The sequence below is a fragment of the Cryptotermes secundus genome, unplaced genomic scaffold (genome assembly GCF_002891405.2).
Source record: "Cryptotermes secundus unplaced genomic scaffold, Csec_1.0 scaffold33, whole genome shotgun sequence".
Taxonomy (NCBI): domain Eukaryota; kingdom Metazoa; phylum Arthropoda; class Insecta; order Blattodea; family Kalotermitidae; genus Cryptotermes; species Cryptotermes secundus.
Window position 1 is genome coordinate 1,752,172 of NW_019727088.1, and position 25,287 is coordinate 1,777,458.

Sequence of the window (25,287 nt, forward strand, 5' to 3'; positions counted from 1 at the left end):
TCAATGACAATGGAAGCTGTATTGTTTAAAGTGAGTATCTTTATTAAGATGGTAATAATGTGTGTGATCTTCTGTGGGGATAAAATAATTAATACCAGTTGAATATAGCGATCTAAACTTGTGATAGCCCGTTGGAGCTAATGAAGTGAAATTCGTTTTTTGTGGCAGATTACGTAGGAAAGCTGTTGGCAGTGTCAGCTTAATGGTTATGTTTGTAAAAAAGAGCGTTTAAGGAGATCGGGCCCAATTGGCACTAGATGGTTATGTGGACACCATCAATGAAACACAGCATGCGTCTGTGACTTTCTACACGTGCATCCGAGATATGGCACGATTCAGAACTGGATCGCTTTCCCATAACACAGCACCACTTCCCTCTAGATAATTTCGTCATCACACGCTGCCATTTCCCAGATAAATGAAGCAAGGGAGGAAATCTGTGCTCGTATTTTTGAATCCTGTTCCTTGCTGTTTTGCAGACCTTATTTCTCTAAGGGCGAGGGCCCACCAAGGAAACTGGCAACTGCAACGCAACCGCAATTGCTAGGTAATGGTCACAACAAATTCTTAATGTGCAACAATGGGGTAACTGGGAAGCTGTGTTCTTTACGCAGTTCATGCAATAGCTGCGTGGCGCAACAATAGAACTCTTGTTAGAGGTGTTTTCTATGCGGTCTTGAGACGGCAGTTAGAAGGATAGGAGTCAGTTGTGAGAGAGAAGCCGGCCATTACGGGCGTGAACATGGAAGCTGGGTACGCTACGCCGTTGGAAGCCGTTACCAGGAGACAAACGGTGAAGACACAGCAGACTGAGAAGTCCTAGTGCATGCTGTAGTGAACTGAAGAGTGCATGAATTTGCGTTAGCGCTATAGTTACTTGTAGTTACGATCTGTAAGTGTTCAATAAATCCAATTACCAATCCAAACCACGTCTATAGTCACTCATACGTAAGTTCTCCGGCCTGTAACAAATTGCCATTTATGACGTATGCTACTAAATTTGACCAGTGCACAGACTTTTTGGCTATAATCCAATAATGCTACTAGTATATTTCCTTCATTAAGAAGATTACTTCATCTTCCCGTTCCCAGTGTCTTCCAGTTTGGACTGCACACAATACAAGAGATAAACTTTGGGCCTGCCAAACGCCTAAGAGATAGGCCAGAAGTTTTTATTATCTACAGGACATTAGATTGGGACTGTGTTTAGTTACTTATTATGCATTTATTGCTTAGGCCTTGGTACCGACGCCAATAACTCGGATTATAGTGTTGAATACTAGGATTTCTTTTGTAGTTATTCAGCGACGCTCTCAGTAGTTAGACCATACGGCGTTCAATTGTAGAATGAATGATGAATTTGAAAGTAATTTGAAGGAAACGGTCGTGATCTAATACAGACCCTCTCCCGGGGTATTCTGGAGTGACTGGGTAAAGCCACGAAAAGCTCAGATAGCCGGCATCCCGTCCGAGATACAATCCGAGCACCTCGAGAACACTAGAATAGGTAGACCAACTTACTTGGTGAGGAGGACGATTGGTGAGTAGTTAGTAACGAAATAGAAAGGACGTGTAAGGAGCCGCCGTGACGTAATTTGAGATGTGCTACCTTTCGGAATTTGCCCGAAGGGACTTGGAAAACAAGAACCCTAAGTCATGACAGCTGGTCTCCAGAATCAGACTTGAACCTGGAACCTGCCGAATATGAAGCCGGCGTGATTTGCAGTGGAGGTCTGTCTGAGTTAAGTAACAATCCAAACGATATCTCAGCTATGCTAAGCGCTTCGAGCTGCTTATAGTCTTCATCACTGCCCCTTTAGCAACAGAGTGGAGCTTTAACGTATAAAGCGATCATTACTCTGCGTCTCACTAATAGAAGTGAAAAGAAAAAAACGAATACACGATCAAATTGCTCCTGTTTTATGCCTAAGAAATTAAAATGCGATCCACTCATGAGGCAATCTGGTTTTATCAGCTCGCCCCTGTGGTAATTGAATGCATTACTTCCAATCTCATGCCTTGGATGTTCACAAAACAGAACGCGAATGGAGGAGAGAGATCGGAGTGAATACAAAGTGGTTAAACTGTTGATTTTTATTTATTTAAAAGTAAAGGTTGAACAAGAGTTCTATTGCCGCTGTATTACTACAGACATACATCTGCCCTGCACTGGTGCGTAATGCAGTATAGATTGCTCCACTTGAACGCTTTCAGTTATGGCTTTGAGAGACATCTGCCGTTCCAGCAGGCACTTGACCGTCAAAAATAGCCAGTGTGTGTGTATAGAAAAGAAATTCAAAGAGCGATGGTTAAACTGTAGCTGGGGACACAACGTGGATGTAAGTGGCGTGCGCCTACTGTACGACGGTGGGCCAACACTGTTAATTCTATTATACTGTTAAGGGCCCATTTGTGTGATGCTCTGGCGTATACAAAGGAAGTCTGTTTTAACCCTTTGGAGCACAATGGTAACTATGTGAATCGCGTGCCGTTTAATTCGGAAACTTTGCCCACACAGAATCTTTATTATTTCATATGATTCTCCGGATAAACAGCAATTATTTCCCTACGCATTATTAGCCAGTTTTCTTTGCTCTTGAAATAAAGACATTTTCTCTGGGGTAGGAACTGAACTTTTAATTAAACGTCTATGTATCCACAGTCCGTCAATAATGCAACAATTATTTACTCACCATTTAACACTTAACACAACATGTTTCGGCCACAGACGGCCATCTTCAAGTGTCTTAACGCAATCAAACTGTTATACAGCTCTGATGTGCGCTAAAACCGCGCGTTGCAATCTCCTTAAAAATAACGTAACTAATCAATTAAAATCCATTAAAATTTCTATTAAAATTTTTTCTTAAAATCCTATTCCACCCCACAAGGGGCGTCGTGTACTTGTTTGGAGCTATGGGATATTCCAGAAAGTTCGTTTCTGCAGCTTGTTCTTTTGTTTGTTAGCTCGTTGTTTTGTTACGTCTGCAATCTGTAAAATGGCCCTTGCTTGTGTGTACCCTCTAGCAGCGTGTGGTGTTGTCTTCACTAGTGAATTTTTAATTACTATTCAGATGAAGATGGTGTTTCAAAATCATGACGGGAACAAGCGGAAACGGAAGATGCCGCTTCACAGCCTCATGTGATCCGTGTACAGTCTCGGCATGAGCACATTTCGCACTTACCTACACGTCTGTCCCTATTCGCATCAGAGAGGAGGTACAAAGCGGGAAGAACCCAAGGGTCTTTCTGCATGTCTCAAATTGGTAAAGATCCAAAACAGGGCTTGATACCACGACAACACGATTTTTGTGCAATGAAAACCAGTGCCTTGCATCGGAGGGTAAATGGGATAACATTTCTACGTCACTGAAAACTATTCTTGGGCCACAGAACTTTGCCCAGAAGAGATATCTGCTTAATGCTTTGCTACAAATTATGAAGAAAATGACAGACTTTCTTGGCCTGGTGTGACAGAATTCAACTTTTTAATGGCTAATTGCGATTATTCATGTGAGATGGAAGTTAGTATCATTCCGCGCGCCATAGCTCAAGCGGTTAGTCGCTGGCTTCTCACCGCGGCGGCCCGGGTTCGATACCGGGTCTGGTCAAGTGGGATTTGTGGTGGACAAAGTGGAGCTGGGGCGGGTTTTCTCCGAGTACTTCGGTTTCACCTACCAATCTTCATTCCACCAAATTCTCCATCATCATAATAACCCGGGGCAGGTTACAATAGGCCAATCAGTGGCCGCCGTGCAGAGTGGACCCAGTTGGACTCCAACCCCCCACTAAGCGAGTTGGTATCATTCCGATAATTCAAGAGGGAGCCTCTAGACTGAAAATTCACAACTTTCAATGTCGGAAGATCTATACGGATGACGCCTCATGGCCTATATTAAGGCAATATCCCAGTGTTCGCACTGAGAAATAAACACAATTATACTGTCACATGTATGCGTGACTATAGACGGGGTTTTGGATTGATGATCGGATTTATTGGACTCTTTGATACAGCGCGTGACTACACTTTACAAGTCACTATTATATAAACACACTAGTGTCCACAGACACGTCTTCACTGCTATGGTTTGATAGCGGTTCCCGTCGGCGGACGTTCCCCTTAGTCTGGGTTCCCGAACTATCCCCAACCTCAGCTACCAATTTCTAACAGCAAGAGCTCACAACAACTGAACTGCAGCAGTCCTCTAACTAACTCACTAACTCACTCACTCCTCACTTGCCATGCTTACAGCATCTTGGCATGGACGGCATAGAAAACATCGTTCCTCTGTTGTACTGCAATTGCTGTAATGGAAACATGCTTGTTTGCAGAGCCGTTACTTAGCAACGGTTGTATAGTTGCTTATATCGAGGTCGTTGCATAGCAGCGGATCTGCATGCCACAATACACATTACAATCCAGATAGAAGGAAAATGTATTGTTAATTTAAGGTGTTATTCATAATCGAATGCGCTAGAAATCGTGAGGAAGAAAACAGAAAAAAAGAATGGACAGGAGAGAGAACTTGCATTAGTTATACACAGCTGTTAACACATGACGTCAAGACTTGGAGTAAATAAGTAAAACGAAGAGCAACTTTATACAAATCTCTGTAGCGGCATTTCTTTCACAAAAGGTGCAGTTGTTATACCACCGTTCCTCCGTCGCTAGAACTCCATTTGTTGTAAAGAGAATGTATCAATTTGAAGTCGGACTTACATTAAGAAGGGAGGGGCTTTATATTGTGTATCCTATTCCCTTCAGGAGCTGGCATAGCTCAGTCGGTATAGCGACGAACTACGGGATGGACGGCCGAGGTTCGATTCCCGGCAGGAACAAGAAATTTGTCCCTATTCCACAGCGTCCAAACCGGCTCTGTGTCCCACCTAACCTCTTCTTCAGTGGGTTCAGGGGGCTCTTTTCCGGGGGTAAATAGGCCGAAACGTGAAACTGGCTGCCGGGGTGATGAACGGCGGAGCTAATACCTGCACTCCCCAATTCGTCTTCACGGCTTAGTATTTAATTGATTAAGCACAGGGACAACTTCACCTTTTATCCTATTCCTTTTAGTCAACAAAAAATCCTCTGTCTTTCTTCGTTTCTGTTCAGCAGCACTTTTTCAAAGTCAAAGTCACATTGCGACTGACGATCAGTCTGTCTGTCTTGGTGCCGAGTCCCAGCTGGGGCTGGAAGTCACTGTCCTGTCCCTGTGGGGCGCCTTCCAGCACCTTCTCAGGTACACTGGCGGGTTATATAGCGCGGAGTGAGATTATGAGTAATAAATTCTGATGTCGTGGAAGGAATAGGTCGCGGCTTATTTTACGCCACTTTCCCAACAATACCTGGATGGACTGAAGGAAATGACAACCAGTCCTCAGGAGAGGAGGCCTCCGGGTCCAAAAATTACGAATGGATGACAGAAATGCTACTGGTCAATAAAATAATAGACAAGAAGGATGCCATGGGAGAGGAGTTTAGCTGCAAACCACTTATGTTCATTGAGGGGCTAATTTGTTATTTGCAGATCCGTGCAATTTGTCTCTCTTGTTAAGAAGAACTGTTAGATAATTACGGGAAGTTGAACCAACGCGAAGGATTTCATACAGTTATGGCTGCAGGAGCATATAAAGTATCATTATGACTGCCTGCTCTATGACATAAATGAACCAGATGTGGAGTTCTCTTCAGTTTCGTCAGAAATGCAATGTCGCGGCTCGTCAGAATTACGTGGAAAGTATAGCGATATCATAACGAGTGATGTAATATACTTCAATGTTGTTACCATTCCATGCAATTAACGAGGAATTTACTAAATTTATAACAAGGCCAGATGGTAATTTGGTAATGTTCAACATATGACAAAAAAAAATGTTATTTTTAGCCGTAAGCGCCCTCCCATTACATTTATGCAATTTTTCAAGCTGGCGCCCAGATTTCCGACCCCCCCTGATTTATTTTAATTGGACTAAGTTTGGATCGTTTAATTCGTGGTCAGAAATGGAAACAGTTATAAGTTCTTGTGATGCATGCGAACAATAGTTCATAAAACCGAATGGCTACCAGCTGTTTAGTTCCCTAAGAGAACATTATTAATGATCTGGGGCTGAAGAGAAGCAGAGGTTCTGTTATCGTTAGACAGTTCCGGTGTGAACATGTGTTGAATAGTAGAATTATGTCATAAATGCTTTTAAATTTTCAGATCAGATGAACTAAGTCCAGGGATATGATATTTAAAGGACTTTCTTTACTAGGTCGAAAACTTGTCAGGGTCATCTTGCCATAATAACCAGCAGCTGCTTTTTATCACTAAATTCTTGGAAAGAACAAGCGCTGATTTATTTCCTTAATACAAAGATGTTTGTTTACTGTTCTTACTGCGCATTCGTAAGTCAGTATGGAGTTGTTACAGAAACATGGAAACCAAAATGTCAACGTCTAGACAGGTAGGTTGTCAGGGTGAGAGGGAACGAGGGAACTGATCCCTCGCAAGGCGTCTGCCCAAATGTGACAAACGCTGACGGGACCTTCATATTCAGAACGGAATTCGAAACCGTGACAATTTGTCAAATTATGCTATGTTTTTGGTAAGGGAATTTGTATTTTGATGAATGGAGAGGCTCCCGTTCGTGGTCGTGTTGATCCTAATTCGACACTGGGTGATAGATTTCTGCGGAAAAACTCACAAAAATTAAACGATGTCAAAAATGCTGAGATAATGAATTGTAGATAGCGGCCACTGTGACCGGCAGAGTTTACTGCTTCGCGCTAAGGAGTTTATTATAATCACAGAAAATATGGAGGTAATAGACTGTTCAGGTGACCCAGGTGTAGATAGGAGGCGAATGTTAAAAATATTTGTTTTCCGTAAAATAATTTCTTGACCAGCTAAACGAGTATTAGCTCCTTAAGTAGAACTTCGCTCAGTGGACCTTTTTACTATTCTACTTGTATGCTTGACGGCTGTACTGACAAATTTCATGTTTGTTTTAATTTGATTGACATTTTCTTCACCTGAGTTTACTTTTATATTCAAGAGGAATTTCCACAGCGTGCCTAAAGTGAACGCATAATACTGTGGTTGTGTCTGTATATTCGCATATTCTCAGTCCGACACTGCTCAACAAATTTCGGCTAAATAAATCTGATGCTGGTAATCTATAATTAATCAGGATAGACGAAAGTTGACATTCACACTTATCGATCCATACAACCTACATCATAAGTAACTTAAATTAAACGTTTATCATGCTTTCTTAAAAACGTTTATTACAGAACAGAATGACGCACAGCATAAAATATGCAAGGTCATGAAAAAGACGTCGGAACTCTGAATGTTTATATTTATTGATGCATTATATTTACAGTACTGATTCTGATATCACAACACTAATAAGGCAAGGTAGATTTTATTCACGGAAACACATTTGCGGTATGTGATCTCTGGACATCTAATATTACGTGTAATTTTCAAAATATAAATATTCCATAATTGCAGTCAAAATTTGTTAAGGGATGCTTTCCACAGAAATGCAACTAAGTTTTCTGTGCCACAAAATTCATTACTTTCGATGTAACTACTGCATCATTTCTGATAATTCTGTAGATCTCCAACTTTGCATCTTTTGTATGAATCATATTTAAATAAGAATAGTAAGTGAGAGACAAAGAAAAATAAGCACGTGTCCATAGAGTGGCCGGTCTTTGTATGATTCAAATTTCAACAATAGATTTATATTAAACTGAAACTTTTCTGTTTGTTTCCTGTTTCTTACCGTAGATCTAATGCAGAAGACTCATATATATGGAATTTACTTCATGCCAATAAGTACGGTAGTGAAAATATTCGGTAGGTTTTCCGGATGCAGTTTGAATTTTCATGACAAATTTCTTTACTGTAGTTTAATTTCTTATTTCCAGTGTTACAGTTTCAGCTACTAAAATACATTGCGATAAGACAAGGAATGGAAGAGTACCCCTGGCGAAGAACAGGCACTTCCGCTTGTATGCAATAAGCGAACATCAAAGCAATGAGCCATTAAATGAGGCAAAGGGCACGTTTGAAAACGCGAATTCTCCACATTGGTAGTGTCTATGTCACGTACTGTGAAACGGAAAATCTGGGATAAATGTCGGCATGTGAGATAAATGAATAGGGGAATCTGTTCCTCTCTCCTGCGGGCTGTGTCCACATTTCTATAAATACTACCTTCCTCCCCTCGGCAAAAAGAGAAATGCCACTCTCTTCGCAACGTGCGCACGTGTTTGTATTTCAGTTAGCGCACTGTGTTTCAAAATTCTCAATCTCGTTTCTGAATTTAGGTTCCTTCACGCATAAAATATAGATCCAGATGCAAGGAATACGCCGCAAATTCTGCGACTAAAGGTCAAGGCCAAAAGATATTGTGACATGCCTTGTGTTAATAGTCTTTGGTAGGTTCGTGACGGTAATGTTGTCCCCCCGCTCTTGTCCTTTATTTACTTATACACATTTCTTTGTTTACTTATATTTGAAATGTTCTGTCTTCTACGATATAACACCGTGTAGTCTGTTGAAAGTCAGCTGAAGTTTTGGAGGGATGTGTCACCTCCATCTTAAGATATAAAGAATAAACGCAAACTGTCCTCGCTACCTACTTCACGCTGGTCTCTTGTCTGGCTTATTCTTCCACTCTGAAGGTAGAGGCCACATATTCCTCCGCAACTTCCGTTGACCTTCAACGGACTACACGGCATTATATCACAAAAGATAGAACTCTTCATATTAACCGCTGTGAGAACCTCATATCCTACATTCTTATATATATTTGTATTTGGTGGGGCACGCGGTAGCATGGTTGAGGCACTATGCTACAAGGTGGAAGGTCGCGGGTTCAAGTCCCGATGAGGTGGAATTTTTCAATTTATCTATCCTTCCAGTCGCACAATGGCCCTGGGATCGACTCATCCCCTAACAGAAATGAGTACCAGGAATCTTCCTCTGGGGTAAAAAGCGGTCGGTGCGTAAGGCTGACAACCTCACCGCCATCTGTGAATAGATTGTACGGAGAAAATGTGGGAACCTCGACGTCTCACAACCCTATGGGCCATCAGGCCCTGTTACAGGGATAGTTTTTTTTTATTTGTATTTGTTTCCCTGGTTTGTTCGATTACTCACTCACTCACTCTCTCACTCGATTGTGTTCTTGCTTGTTTGTTTATTTGCTGATCTATTTATTTACTTAAACATAAGTATCTACGTGTGTGATCCACTGTCAGGCAACCACATGCTCGCCTTTTGGCCTAGCAGGAGAGGCCGAAGTTCTCGCTGGATCAGTGTGACATGCGCACAGCGCCGTTACAGTAACAGAAAATTTACTGAACCCTCGAATTTGCTACTTCCATAATTAGCTCCTTTCAGTACTACAAAGGAAGAACAATGGTTTCGCTCTTTTGTTACATCAGATGCATCTGTGTGTCCCGTGATCAAATCATGCAAATCAGTAGGCGTATTATAGGCATTAATTGATCTATCGGCAGACTTGGTCTAAACATACAGGTTTTGCGGTTTTCACGACGGTAACTACTAAGATTGTGGTCTTCTGGATCGTGGTACAGTGTATCTTGTTGGGAGGATACCGCTGCTGCGGGCGAACATAATGTCTCCATCTGCAGCGTTGAACCCTGAAGACAGAAGGCAAGTAGTCATTTACATATTCTGTTTGCAATTCTAGTGTCCCTAACATAAGTCACTTTTGTACCTGAAGTTCTACTATGCTATTGATGCCGGGAACATCTCTAAATGGCTCTAGCTTGTTACCGAAGTATTTCTTGACCTCTGTTTTCATTGTTTTGGCCGTAGCCCTCTGCCCGTGATCGTTCGGTCGGGGAAATTACTACTGGAACCTCGCCAGCAGATTCATCCTTGGTTTCAAATTTTTGTTCATTCCGAGATATTTATGGGTTTGGAAATGGGGCCTCCTGCTGCTGTTGACTATACCTGTAGACTGGCTGTCTCCGAGATACTAGTCTCTCAACCATCGGCCCATCATCAAGGTCACTATTGTGATGTGCTCGTCAGTCATTCCTGCGCATCTCGGTTATAAAGTTCAAAATGGGTTTATAAATTGGTCCATTATAGGATAATTCTTTCTGTTCTTTGTTTCAGAGCGTCTGTTCCAAGAAACTATCGACATGAGGAGCAGTTTCGTCATTCTGACGCTCGTCTCTTTCTCCTACGCATCTCCACGTACTGTTTCGTAAGTCCGGAAACTTTATTTCTCCTCGTACAGATGGAGGAAATTATGGTTTACATTCTAATGAGCATGTTATTATAATGTCTTTTAACGTTATATGTCAGAAGAAAGAAATATGCATACATTGCAAAGGTTGCACTGTTCCAAAGTAACATTTGATCTAAATGTTAAAGAATTCAGAAGTATCTCCTACTTTCAGTGGAGAATATCCGCTTTAGAGTGTACCACATATAGATGGATATTCCATATTATTTTAATTTTAAATTTAAATTCTAGTGTACGAATAAGGGAAATAGAATGTAAACAAATTCCGGGAACTTTAAATGCACATTGATATCTCGCACCAGTGTATGGGACAGAATTATCAGGTCCGCTCTGTAACAGTGAGTTCCAGCTCAATGGAGACGTGGCGTGAGCGCTGGAATATTGACATTAATTAAGATAAGACTCAGGGGATCTACTTCTCTCGCTGTCGTCGACCGCCTGTCTCTCCTCTTACAACGAAGGGAAGAAATATTACATTTGTAAATAGTGCAAAATACCTTGGGTGTAATCTTCGATAAGAGGGTTACATATTGATTGCACATAGAAATGATCGAAGTCAAGACCTTCGAAATATTTACAGGTGTTAGAGTATATTCCCTATTCAAAAGTGAACGATTAAGCGCTAACATTAAGCTTACACTCCACAAAGCTCTCATTAGATCTGTAATGACTTATGCTAGTCCCGCCTGGGAATCCATATAATGAAATTGCAGCGCCTACAAAACAAGGTTCTCCGCACCATTGGCAATTTTCCAAGGCGCACACCGGTTCGCGATTTACACATGGCTTTCAGAATTCCGTACATATAACATTATTATGCAGGAAACAAGCGGAAGTCATATAAAATCATAATAACGAAAATGTTTGCAACATAGGACAAGGCGAAGCCCGACATAGACAGTATAAGAGGATTAAACTTGGCGGCGGTCAAGCATACGACCGTTCAAGTAACTTGACTGCCGTTGTAGCGGGAGCTACCAGAAAAAGGGCATAATCTGCTGTACTGAGCCTGAACTGACAGAGGCATATTGTATATGCATTCAACAACATATAATATATGTAAAATATAAATACAATATACTGCACTTTCTAAAAACTGACATATTACTGCTGACAATCACTCTGACTTTGACTTTGACTTAAGAGAAGAGTCTTGAGACGGCAGTGAGAAGAGCAGGAGGTTGGTGTGAGGTGACCGTCAGCCTGGGAGTTAGTCGGAGCAATGAGTTACTTGTGGGACAGTCGCTAGCCGGTAAGAACGTTAGCATTGTTGGAACGCGTCACCAGGCAACGACTGGTGAAGAGAAGCAGACAGAGAAGAGTTAGCACATGCTGTAGTGTACTGCAGTGTGTGAATTAGCGATAGCGCTATAGTTGTTGTTACGATCTGTAAGTGTTCAATAAATCAAATTACCAAACCAAACCCCGTCTGTAGTCACACTCAATGACATAACAATGTGCTATCTGGAGGTGAGTTATGTTTCATTAAAATTTCTAAGTACGAAATATGGTGAAGAGACATGTGAGTTGTCCTTTCGATGAATATTTTCACTGACACTCGCGTCCCGCGACGAGAAACAAATATCCAGATTCGCTTCTTAATTCACGAACTTCCAAATTTGAATTTCGCGTGCATAATGTATTTATTAAGCCTGTATTCTGACTTACTACTGATTAGCCCTGGGCCCCATGTCGTGCTCAGAGTTACCTCACAGATCCCGTGACTTAACTAAAACCAACTGAACTAAACAAAATCTAGCCAAGGTTATTCGTTTCCTCAATAAACATTTTAACTGAATTAGATTTAGTTTATAATCCTGGTGAGAACTGTATCCTTGTCCTGCTATGAAAAGTATGGGGTGTCACTTGAGCCCTCCATTTCCCTGTCATACAGAGGATGTCAACACTTTAAAGTGATAAAACAGATATGAGAAGGAAGAGCTGTGTAGAGATGACACCATTTCCTAATCCAACACCACGAGGTTGTATCAATACCCAAATGCTCAGCTGTTCACATAGGTCGACAACCGAACCCCCTACTCCACATCAGTTAGTGCATCAGTTAGATATAACACAAGGAAAACCAATGTTGCGCAAAAAGAATCAATTCTATAATACTGCGCAGTCTTTTTTTTCCGTTTTGAGAGACGAGCATTCTCATAAATTTGATTTTGTAAATCTCTGAGCAACAGTTTAGTATCCCGTTGTCATCAAACGTGGCGGCCAAGTGATAATTACTGCTGCTTCGTATTTTTTTTATCATTTATTAGCAATCTGAATTTACATTCTATGAGCTAATTTGCTGTCATGTACAACAATTAATCTATTGTACTAAGTTGGCTTGAAGAGCTGTAATCCATCGATTACGCCTCAGTTTTCCTGGAGATCGTTTGGCCAAGTTCCTGCTTCGTATTAGGAAAGCGCTATGTAAATCTCAGCCTGGAGGGTAGCCTTAACTGTCGAGATATTTTGTCGCTTTTATAGCCCTTCCAAAGCAATTCTCCAAAATATTACCTTATATATGGTCATGACCGCTTCGTCTAGAATTACTCACAATTCATCCTGTCATTCAGCGCTATGTTATAGCAGCAAAAACCAAAAATAAATGATACCATGGATTTCTTACTTGAAGAAAAAAGACGCGAATCAAAGCCCATAAAATTATATCTTCCTGCTAATATTACTATTGTGGTAGTGCGAGAACAGTCTAGGAAACATAGAACTGTAATCTTTAAACTGTATGTAGTGCCAATCAGTGCAGAGTCAATAACATTACCAGTGCCCTGTGTCGGGTTGCAACTTGCACGTATTGAAATTTCAAACTGAACGACAGAACAGAAACTAACCATACCGCCTCCATCTGCAGGGTCGAAGTGCTTAGAGTCAGTTTGCAAGCAGGTTATAGGCTTTACGAGTATAAGCTGGTCTCTGAGATCCACGGGAGGTGGACAGGAGATGGAGCCCGGTCAGAGCCAACAGGACGGTTGAATAGGAAATGTGAGAGACGTTGGTATTCACCTGCAATATTACATGGCGCCCGGAAGGTCGCAGCCTGAACACTCACAGCTATGAAAACCCGAAAACTGGCACAGAGTAGGCCTATACGAAATTTACAGTGCAAGTGTAAGCTAAACTCAGTGCTAATATTGACCGGATATTTCATTCCTGTTTCATAAAACACAATAAAACACTGTCGACGAAAGTATTAAATTAACAGACAATTTATTACTCAGTAAAGGTTTTGCTTACGAGGACAGTTTTATCTAATGTGCAAGCCATTAATTTAATTTATATCGATGGTTGGGAGTTTCTTGGCTGTTCCAAAATATTACATGTTTTCTGATTGTTTTGCAGCAGCAAGTCAAATAAGAATATTCAGATGCATGTGTGAGTCTGGTCCTGTGTTTGCTCATGTCTAAAGGTGCTTCAGTTTGCTGAAAGTTACCACGCATAGGTATGCTGATCCAAGAAGGTGACACAATTATTAGAGCTTAATGAAGCAGCGTTTACTGGTGAAGATTACCCGACGGTCCTTTCCTCTTCCTGTGACAAATGATCATAAGTGACTAGTAGCTTTCAGAAGCTCACTTGAAATTTTGAACGAGTAAGATGTTCCTGTTTAATTGTATTGCAGTATATATTTCATTGAATACACAAACGTAAAAGGAGGGTTGCGTAAACTGTTGTGAATACTTTCATTTCTGGCAGGAAATGAACCCATATATCATCTATGCTAACTCCATGAAGTAGAGTCATTTTTGAGAAGGACTATTCCCTTAGCTGGTCAGAAAATTCCCCGCATTTACGGAACCCTGGAGGTTTATTTCCCGGTTCACAGAAGAGTGCCACTAGACCTTATTTAAGCCACGTGAATCCGGTCTGTAACTTCGCACTATACTCGTATTTCTGTGAGATCCACTTTAATATTAACGTCCCATTTATACCTATGTCTCAGAAGTGGTCTCTACCCTCCCTTTCCCAACTAAAATTTGTACAAATTTATCTCTTCCATACATTCTACATGCATCTAACCCTCACTGATTTTAATAAAGAAGAATACCAAAGAATGGTGCTTTAACATTGTTACATTAACGCACAGGACTAACAGGGGCCGAAGAAAACTGCACAAATAGGAGGTTATTCATAACCTTCACTCTCCACCATATACCACTAGGGCGATCAATTTAAGAAATGTGGGATGGATTGGGCCTGTGGTATGCATGGGAGGGTCGAAAAATGCTTGAAAATTTCTGGTCGGAAAATCTGAGGGCGGGACCATTTGGAAGGCCTAGATGTAGATGCGAGGGTAATATTCAGATTGATCCTAACCCTTTAAAGCACTGTGGTTACTATATTTATTACTCTTATTTTAATATTGTGACATGATTACATGGTCCGTTGTGACGCAACGGCTAGCACGTTCCCGTGGCAAAGATACACAAGTAACGATGAAAAAGACATTGTTGCAAACGATGTTCTCTAAGATCCATGCCGATGCTATATAGCGAGAAGAGTGAGTGGTCTGAAGACTTCTACAGTCGTCAGACAAATTATGGTCATGATTCGGAACCAAGAACCACTGTGCTGGCGAGGGACAGCAGCAACTTAGCATTCAGTCAGTAGTGAACAGTCATGGCTCGGAAGTCGTCAGTTGGGGCAATGGGTTGGGAGTGAGAAAGTCGCCAGCCAGTAAGGACGTGAGCACGGAAGCAGAGGACATTGTTAGGATCCGTTACCAGGCAACGACTGATGAAGACATAGCAAACTGAGAGGACTTAGTGAGAAGTAGAGTGTGTGAAATACTGAAAGCATTACAAGTACTTGTAGTTGCGAGTTATAAGCGTCCAGTAAATCAAATTACAAATGCAAATCCCGTGTCTAATCACTAACATATAGCAATTACCAAACTTACAATTTTCGCAAAGAGTGTATTTATATGTTTCACGTGATTCTCAGAACAAACCGCTGTTGTATCACTAAAATGCATTAGCCGATCGGTCTGTAACGGAGATGCAGCATGTATCCTGTGAGGGATGAACTCAATTTTTAAATGATATTTAGAAGTAATTCGTGTTTCAGAGGGTTAAAGAAATAGAAGAGAGGATGCGAAATGGAGTCAGTAGGCTCAGGATAGTGAGTGGTGTCGATTTCTTGTAAACACGGCAATTAAAATCCTGGTTCCATAAAAGGCAGGAAATACCTTGGCTAGAGGAACAATTATTATGTTATCAAGAAGGACTCTGCTACATGGAATTGGGTAACTAACGGCGACCCCCCCCATTCAGAGCCTTCTACTGGCGCCATAGTGAAGGCTATCCGTTGATCTTCCGCCCACAGATCACAATATCCGGTCGTCTGTACGCGAAGAAACATTCTCTTGTTTCTTTGTAGTCGTCGATTTTTTCTGCATTTTCATGCAAACTGCGACTGTCAGGTTATATTTAGATGAGAAGAAACAGAATTCCTTCACGAAATATTACATACGTGACTTTTAACCCAATACTCTTTTGATCTCGACCCTCACCCACCACGGAGTAACAAGCTGGGAAATGCATTCATAGCGTAACAGTTCTGGCGCCTTCGTTTCCTTGTGTTTAAGTATCTAGAAAGCTGTCAAGAATTTCGAGGAAAAAGTTTATTTGATGTAAACTGTGTGTTTAATTTTGCTATGCTACAAGTCGGAAGGTCGCGGGATCGAATCCCGATGACGTCATTGGATTTTTTTTCGATTTACCTCATCCTTCCAGCCGCACACTGGCCCTGGAGGTCGACTCAGCCTCTAACAGAAATGAGTATCAAGAATATTCTTGGGGGTAAAGGACGGCCGGCGCGTAGGGCTGACAACCTTACCGCCATCTGTGAGCCGATTGTCTAGAAAATGTGGGAACCTCAACATCTCACAACTCTATGGCCTCCAAGTCCTGTCACAGGGATACCTTAACTTCTTTACTTGTTACTTTTTACTTTTACCTCTTGTTCGAAACATGTTTTGTTCCCATAAGTATGCTGGGACTTACACTTCGAAATTCACTCAGAAACGCAAGTAGGTCTTAATGCATAATGCCCAATATTATTGTCCGATATCAAACATATAGGGCGTTTTATTTTCACCTTGATGATCTCCCACATTCCTTTTCTGTTACTAACGTATATTTTTAAACGGCTTCCATTCTTTTGCCATTGGCTCAGTTTCGTTCTTAGTCATTTCTTCTTTTATATTACTTAGGGATTATCATCTGACTTACGAATTATGTAGTTTAAATATCACAGTCTTTCATTACATCCTTGTCACTGCCTTCATTATTTACATATTTTTAAAATTTCGTTACAAAAGTTTTTGCTTACAATCAAAATTAACTGTGTATCACGTTATAATCTCTTTTAAATGTTTTTAATACTTTATCCATAAATGATATGATACAAATTCCGTCCCAAGTGCAAACAATATATTATGTGTCCTTGATCTTGTTCACCCACACTACATGTTTCGGCCACAGACGGCCATCATCAGGTGTATAACACTCACGTCGCTGTCACACTGCACTCAGCCAAAAATTTAACATTTAAAACACTCTCCTTGTTATTATCAACATCTACTTCGTTGATATCTGTCTGGATGTAGATCACTTTACACACGTTAATTCTGACGTACCTGTAGTAGCACTATAAAATCTTTAGTTCTAATTTTAAAATCCTTTAAATTTGTTTTTTTCTCCAAATTCCAAATTTAAAATTCTTAGGGTTACTCGCCCTATGTCTAAAGTGCTGTAGCAGCTAGTTCTTGTTCCCACACTGCAGTTACACTGCACTGTTATCCTGTGCAGTCTTCCTGTGTGCGTGCCGCTGTTATTCTTTACTACGTGTACTTATCTCTTTCATACATTCATTTATTTCTTGTAGGCATCTTGCTTCATTCAATTTCATTATATTTATTGTTCCAATACTAATTTCATCAACACTGCTGGACAGCATCTTCAGAACTCTTCTGAGGCCAGGCTAGTTCTTCAAAGATAGTTCAAAAACAACTACTGGCTTTCTGGGTCTATCATATCTTCACCATAGCACCATTAGATGTTCATTTTTATGGTTTTTCTTAGCTACTCTGCATGACCTACCTTATGAATATAATTATCTGCTCTATTCTACATTTCATTCTCTCTTCTATAAATAAAATAGACTACAATTACCTAAACTGTCAGAGTAATAGTTATTATGTTAGAATCATGACCTTCCAAGGCATAATGGGGTAGGAGATGGGAGACTCAATGTCACTGAGAGGAAGAGGAATTCCTGGTACTCATATCTGTTAGAGACTGAGTCGACCCCAAGCCATATTGCGGCTGGAAGGATTAGGAAAATTGAAAAAAATCCAATGACCTCATGGGGATTCGATCCTTCCGGCTTGCAGCATAGTGCCTCAACCAACTACGCTACTGCATGCCCCCATATTCTTACTGTAATGATTGTAAATTAAGCAGTGACATGCCAAACATAATCTGTGCTCCCAAAAAATTTAATGAAATTGGGTAAGTTATATAGTTAAGTCTTGTTTGATACTGTGATGATTGTAAATTAAGCAGTGACATGACATCAGTGCTCCTAAAGAATTTAATGAAACTGGGTGTGTTATATGGTTAAGTCTTGTTTAAAATACAAATGTACAACACTACAGACAATTCTGGCCAGAGACAGGAACCATCTCTGGATTGTAAATTACAGATGAACAAAAATATTTTAGGTAGTGTGTTCAGATTTAGCATGCTTACAGCAAAGTAACGACTACAAACCATGACTCTGTGGGGGAAAAAAATTCTTGAATTATGCTACGTTTTATAAATTAGGATGAATAACAATAGAAATCATATAAGGTACTTCAGCTGTATTTAATAAATTCAATCCATAGGACCGTCACATAATTCAGCTATCAGAGACCAAAATTCCTGTCATATTATTTACAAACTTGAATGATTTTAAAAAACAAAATGACAACTTTCATAATAAGAATTATTCACTTTTGCACAACTGTTTTATGAACCCTCTCCTTATAATCAAGGCATGAAGATATCCGTGATGCAATCTTGTCCTTGGTGAATATGTTCCGAGATACGGGTGACAAATTGGAGCGTCATGAGTACCGGGAACGACAGTTGGGTGAGCAGCTGAAGAAGGCTCTGGTTGGTTTGGACAAACGCCATCGTACTACCGACCACAACTTAGATGTTATATCTAAGGTGGTGAATCAGTTGGATGAGCGGCTCTTAAACATAGAGAAAATGATAGCTCAGGCAAGTGATGACAGTTGAGAGGTTTGTGTCAGTTTTAGGGATTGATACTTACTAAGTTTAACTATGAACAGAATTTGTAAAACTGTGAAACTCTTGGTTAATCCCTGGCTACATCCATCTTCTCAATAGATTCCAACATGTACCTCTTCTCTACATTTCATTCATATATATGGCTTTTACAAAATCTTTTAGTTATCACTTACGCTTTGTCCAGATATTTGATACTGTAAATTACCGTATTTATGCATGTATAGGCCGCACATTTTTTGCCAAAAATTCAAGAGGAAAACTGGGGTGCAGCTTATATTCAAAATATTCGAAATCACACTTCATTTTAAAAAAAAATTATATTCATAATTAGTAATACAGAATGTTCTACTCCTGAAATAATATTCCAAGAAAATTATTTTTTCTATAATTTCTGTCTGAAAATTGTGCTGCGGCCTATACACGCGTAAATACGGTACTTTCAGTGTCCATTTGCTCCCGAGGAACATGGTGAATGCGATATTTGGACACTGTTTACACTGTCTGGCATCAACAGAAAAAAGTAAAACTGTCTACTTTGTGGTATTCTGGGTTGTGACATTACAGTTATTTTAGGTGAATACTGAAGCTGATTCCATCTTCAGGATTGAAGCTGGAGACAGCATTTTCCTCCAAAATGCCTGCATCTAGTGGAAGATTACACAGCATGCTCCTCTGAAAAGTCAGCTGGTGCCTACAAGACTACATGGTGTCACTATTCAGTAGGCCACAATCTGAACAGATCACCACCATAAAAACCACAGAACTTAAGTCATTACCATTACATGTCATCAGGACTTATACCAGTTTCCAAACAACGGCATATTAAAAAACCGTATGGTTACGTGCCTAATCCATGATAGCTGAAGATGTTCAGAGCTCAGCACATCACAGATAAACAAGAACACATGCACAAAGGATAATGATTCACACATTTTATCCATGAAATCCCTTAACTTTCTTTTTTTGTGACAGCAAATGTCCATTCAGCCTCATATGTTCACATTTCTTTTGTCAGGTATAATTTCCAGTAGTATTCTAATTGGCAACAAGTGGCTGCAGTACAAGGGACTTAGTCCCACCTCACTAGCAATAATAAAAAATAATAAACCACCACGAAAGGAGTCTCTGCTGGTATTCTTCAGACACGTTCCCGCTCGTTTGTAATACGTGTTCTAANAAACCACCACGAAAGGAGTCTCTGCCGGTATTCTTCAGACACGTTCCCGCTCGTTTGTAATACGTGTTCTAAACGCAACAAACATTTTATGCCATAGCTTCAAGTGGTTGTCTCAGTGAACATCAACTTCCCACACATCTCTTCTTATTAGTATTCTAAGGTATTATCACTCCACTATCTTAATAATACAAAGTCTACATAAAACAAGCCAATGGACACATACCTTTTTGTGGAATAAGTTTCATGAATTGTCTGTAGGTATAATATTAAATACAAATGCAGAAAAACAAAGAGAATCTATGTACAAAAAGAAGTGGAACAAATTTTTCATAGGCAAAAAGATTTGATTAAAACATACTGGAAGTAATCCATTGAATTTTGTAATTGTTCATGATAATGTTTAATTTATTATCCTAGTACTATGACTATGTTAGACAGTCCATTATCTGAGATATATTTTATATTAACAATGTTTCATGCATTAGCTCTGCTCATGTTTGCAGGTGAATGGTTGCTGTTATCCTAAAAGAAATACTCTTTTATTATATTATTATTACAGGTGGGGATCAAACCTGGCGACTTGAGATTAGTATTGTAACCATTAGAACATTAGTAATAGCAAGTGTGACAGTACAGTAACTCCCAGAGCTCTGTTTATATGTATTATACATCAGAGACTGGGTGATATCCAACATAAAATACTATATGTGAATATAATAAACCTTACTGGTATTCAGGTCAAGTACACAACCAGCAGCAATTCATACCCACATATTCATAAAGTCAAATAAAACACATAATGTAGGAAGAAAACTCATGTAAAACAAAGATCTTATTATCCTTCACAACTTTCCTGATTGCAACATTTCTTTATATGAAATGTGTGGTAAAACATACCTAAAAATATTTATGCTGAAATTCAGTTTTATTGATGCAGATCATTAAGGACTCTATAAATTTTTAATTTTAGCACAATCTTTTCACCCCAGTCTAAGTTATTACATTTGGATGGCCAACAGATGGACACAGCCAGGTAACAACACATTACTGTGAAACATTCCTTAATGTTGTGCAGATTATCATAAAGAGTTTTATGTGACATTTTGATGCCCAGATTTCAGTAATGTATGGTAGTACTGTTTGTTTGCATTATTAGAAAGCTGAAAGAATCAAACACTTTGTATGAAAATTAAGGATGGGTGTTTAAAAATACTATTGGAATTAAAGTGAAATGTGAAGATTAGATGTTATGAGAGTAAAGATTAAGAAATTGGTGTTTTGGGTCATGGTATCATGGATTTTGTACATGATTACTGATATTTTAGAAGAACATGATGTCTCCAACTTCTGGGTAGAGTGGTAAGCACCTATGAAACTACATGACATCATGGTATCAGAAGGCTGCTATCTTAAAAACTAAGGAAGCCTTTGATTTCATTATGAAAGTAACTGAGAACTCTGATGATTGTGTTATAGCTGTATATATAATTCCTGTGTTTCAGAGGGATGAGAGAGAACGTATCCAACTGCAGAAAACCACAGATGCCATGGAGAACATCCAGAACTCCCTGCAGACATGGATGAAGAACATAGGTGAAAAGATAGATACCTTGGATAATCATGATGGAGGTCAAACTGCAGGACCTGAACTCAGAGCTCGTATTGAACATTTAGTGACTAATGTAGGTCATCTAGAAGCTTATATGCGTAAAGTTAGTGATAAACCAGAAGATAGTGAGGCCCTCAAACTGGCTTCTGAAACTATAGCAAATTCTGCAGCAAACACAGAACGTGTACTAAGCCACTATGAAGCTAAATTGACAGAGCTGCAAGGAAAAACTGGTTCCATCCAGACACTGAATTCACAAGACTGGCATACTGGCTTCTTAATTACACTTGAAGAACATCAAAAAATATTACAAGATTTAAAGAAATTTACAGAGGAAGCAACAAATCAGCTGAACACATTACCAAGCCTAACTGAAATAACGGAGATAACTAACTCCACTAATGACTTGTTACAGGAAATTCGTTATGAAGTGCTTGCAGGGACTGATAAAGGAATTGCCAAACTGGAATCAAAGCTGTCTGAAGCACAGTCTGTGCTAGGCCATGGACAAGAGGAGATACTTAAAACTGTTACAGACACTGGTGTAATTGCAGAGGGAGTATATGGAGATATATCACGAAGTTATGAAGAACTGTTAAAGGAAGTAAGAAGATCAGGTGAGGTAGAAAGTGTTCTGATTCAGACTGCAGATAATGTAATGGACACAAAGCGACGGATTGAGTATGGTGTCCATCAGATCCTTCTAGAAGTTGGTGATCTGGTCAAACTTCATGCCAAAGAACTTAATGCTACAGTGAACCGCCGTTTTGATAGTCTCTCATCTACCATTGTTGACAACCAGACTGGTGCTCTAACAAATCTGACATCAAAAATTGAGACTGAAATTAGCCAAGTATGGCGTCAAATAGGAATAATGTACCAGCAGTTGACTGCATCAGCTGGAGCACTTGACCGACTTCAGCAGCAGACTGAGACTTATGTAAATGGTAGTTTGGAGACAATGGGCAGTATGGGTGGAAAAGTCAGCCAAATAACTGGTCTCATGGCAGAAATGGACTCCAATCTCAATTACCTACTTGGACGTCTCTCTCTGGTCACACAAGAATTCAATTCCATTAAATCAGATCTGGGATCAGCTCTTGATAATATACGCCATGCTTTTATCTCTGTTCAGAAAAAAGTTAAAAAGTTTGGGAAGACTGGAATCATCCCAATTCTAGACAGCCTGGAGGCTCCTTCATCAGTCTTACCAGAAGCAGATGAAGGGAACCAAGTATCACCACTCAGTGTGAAGACTCAGTAGTGGTTTGAACTGGAAATTTCACTGAAAGGAAATGTCTAATGTGTTACATGTTCTTACTAATTACCGATATCAGAATATTTTCATGTCAGTTTTGGTTCTTCTAGAATCAAGTACCTTAATGAGGACATGAGTGTGCTGGCAAACACAAACATGTCATGAGATGTGTGTAGCTATTACACTAAGCAGTATCTATTTATTCTAATTTAATAATGAAAAGTTCACCTGAAGTAAAGTGGTAACTTCAGTATTTGTTCTGAAGACAAACTTTTGCAAAACAAAGGTGTGAGTGACAAGAGATATCTCAGTCAGTTGGAGTGAACTTCTGTGCATGGTGCAAAGGATGCTGTTTCAATTGTTTCTCAAGTACATGAACACAGCAGTGAAAATACAGATATGATCTCTCAAAAATATGCTACTTCTACCTAGTATCAATCATTTTAATAACATTTAAATATTCAACAATGGCTGTAAAAAAAGAAGAGGAATATTTATTGTAAAAGGGGGGAAGAGGATATTTACTCTTTTCTTTAGGCACCACCATGATACAAAAATATAATTAATTTAAAACAAAATTATTTTCAATTTTGTTTCTGAACTGGTTATTACTCACATAAGTTCAAAATCATACATAGAAAATAACACAATACACAGCTCTAGTTGATTATGTGATTCTATATAGACTCCCAGTCCACACACCACTGGTATTTTAGAGGATATCTGTAATAACAATAAGTATGAATGTTTTATGCCTTTAATAAAGTAAATCAGTGTGGGATATTTTATTTCATTTCAATATACTGAAGTTGTAACAATAAATTATAAATAAAGTACATGGCAAAAATTAGCTGCAATTTGCAATCTGTACATTAGAGATCCAGTTTGTTTCTGAAGGGCAGAGAAGAATCCTCTGATAAAAGTTAAAAATTAACTCATTTTCAGGGTTTTACAAATATGTGGCTTGAATTCCATTCTTTCCATTTGTGGGACTCGGTTTCATGTTTAAAACAAGATTCTCAAAACCTGTACAAAAGATTCAAGAAGTTTAGCTCGGTTTGGTATAAATCATTTGAATAATTCAGCAATAATAATATAAGAATACGGGACATGCAAAATTACACATAAATGTGAAGACAGTCCTGAAGAAATGTTGAGCTACTAATGTAGTCCCTAGGGCAGGGAAAGTGGAGCAGCACCCCAGGCTCCCAAAATGTGCAGTACTTACAGCATACAATTATACTTTAGAGGACAGCAAAATCATATGTTAGTTCTCTGAATTCCAGTCTCCAAGCCAATTCATGTTGAACTGAAATTTCTATTAGCCCAACCATCTGCATTTTTGTTCCTTGTTGGGGAGGTGGGGTGCCACAAAGAGAAGGTCGCAGGGCAGTCGGAGTTCTCTTCCAAACACTAGGCTAGCCAAGGTCAGGCCTGCAGTCTTGCATGTGGATGCGCTGTAAGCAAGGAGGAAGATGAGTAATCTTGTGTCCCAATCCCTTTAGTGTGACCTGAAGGCTTTCTGTAGGTGCTGGTCAACCGTTTAGATGTAGTGTTCCACCATGCCATCCAACTGCGAGTATAAGTGGTAAGCAGTGCTTAAGTCGCCATCGAATCCTCTTGACTGGGAATGGTGTAGGCTTCCAGCTACTTAGTAAAATAGCCCATAGTGTTCAGGAGCCATTGGTTTCTTTGATCGCTTGGCGGAAGGGGCCCTGCTACATCAATGGCTATCCATTCTAACGGGGCTCTGATGTTGTACTGACGAGATATATAATACTGCCTACACAACAACATTCAGTATTCAAAAGAAATAAGACACTACTGCATCAACATTTGCTTTTATTATGTTTATTAGAGAGACAACATGTTTCGATCCTTTCGTTGGACATCATCAGGTGTACAATGTACCAGCCTGAGCTGTTGAGTTGCAATCAATTATCATTTTAATCATTGAATAAGGATCCTTATTGTAGCTTGAAATTAAATTTAAGAGTAAATGTATAACAAAATATTTGACGAAAATTTGAACCAAAACCCTTAGATAAAAACTGTATTTAAAATTACAAAAGTAAAGATAAGAAATTAAAGCATTAAAACAAGAGAACAAAGATTAAGACATGAAAATTAAAATATGTTTAAAATAGTGTTTTGTTGGTAACACTCTGTGACCGCTATGTATAGGCCTGGGTTTTAAGCCGTAAGAAGCGACGACAGGGTGGGGAATCTGCATAACGGAATCTTCTCAATAGGATGGATCATGTAGCCTTGACCTTGGTAATGTCTTACAGAGCTTAAGCTCAATATACAGTGATATATGTTAGGTTGTACTTATGAATGGTATGTGTGCGAGCTGCCCCTGCCTTGATGCTGTCGCTATGGTATAGTGGTACTGCTTGTACTGATGCATTTGCCCCATTCCTGGATCAGGGGCCCCGACTAGCTACACGGGTGTTGTGCTCCTGGCACCACTTCTCAACATCGTTTCTTGCCTGGAATCAGTAGTACCTTTGCCAGACCACTTCCAAGTGACCACCTCACGGTCAACCATGTAGTTCAGCTATAACATCATTCACTCTGCTTCAAGGAAGAATTATCTGGGTTATTTTTTTTATCATAATTTATGTTACTGCTATACTCCACCCTACAA

At 39.7% G+C, this 25,287-nt stretch overlaps 1 protein-coding gene across 2 annotated transcripts in view; it reads left to right on the forward strand.

Moving 5' to 3' along the window:
- The window catches only part of LOC111864260, a 41,494-nt gene extending 18,007 nt beyond the window's left edge, over positions 1-23,487 (forward strand). The window contains exons 2-5 of one of the 2 annotated variants that reach the window (XM_023851368.2): positions 9,537-9,674; positions 10,146-10,236; positions 18,332-18,563; positions 21,273-23,487. In XM_023851368.2, the coding sequence (XP_023707136.1) occupies positions 10,172-10,236; positions 18,332-18,563; positions 21,273-22,643 (1,668 nt within the window). In that variant the 5' untranslated portion in view covers positions 9,537-9,674; positions 10,146-10,171 and the 3' untranslated portion in view covers positions 22,644-23,487. The remainder of the gene's footprint in view (positions 1-9,536; positions 9,675-10,145; positions 10,237-18,331; positions 18,564-21,272) is intronic. The other variant, XM_023851367.2, reaches the window with a different exon arrangement.
- The last annotated feature ends 1,800 nt before the right edge of the window (positions 23,488-25,287 follow it).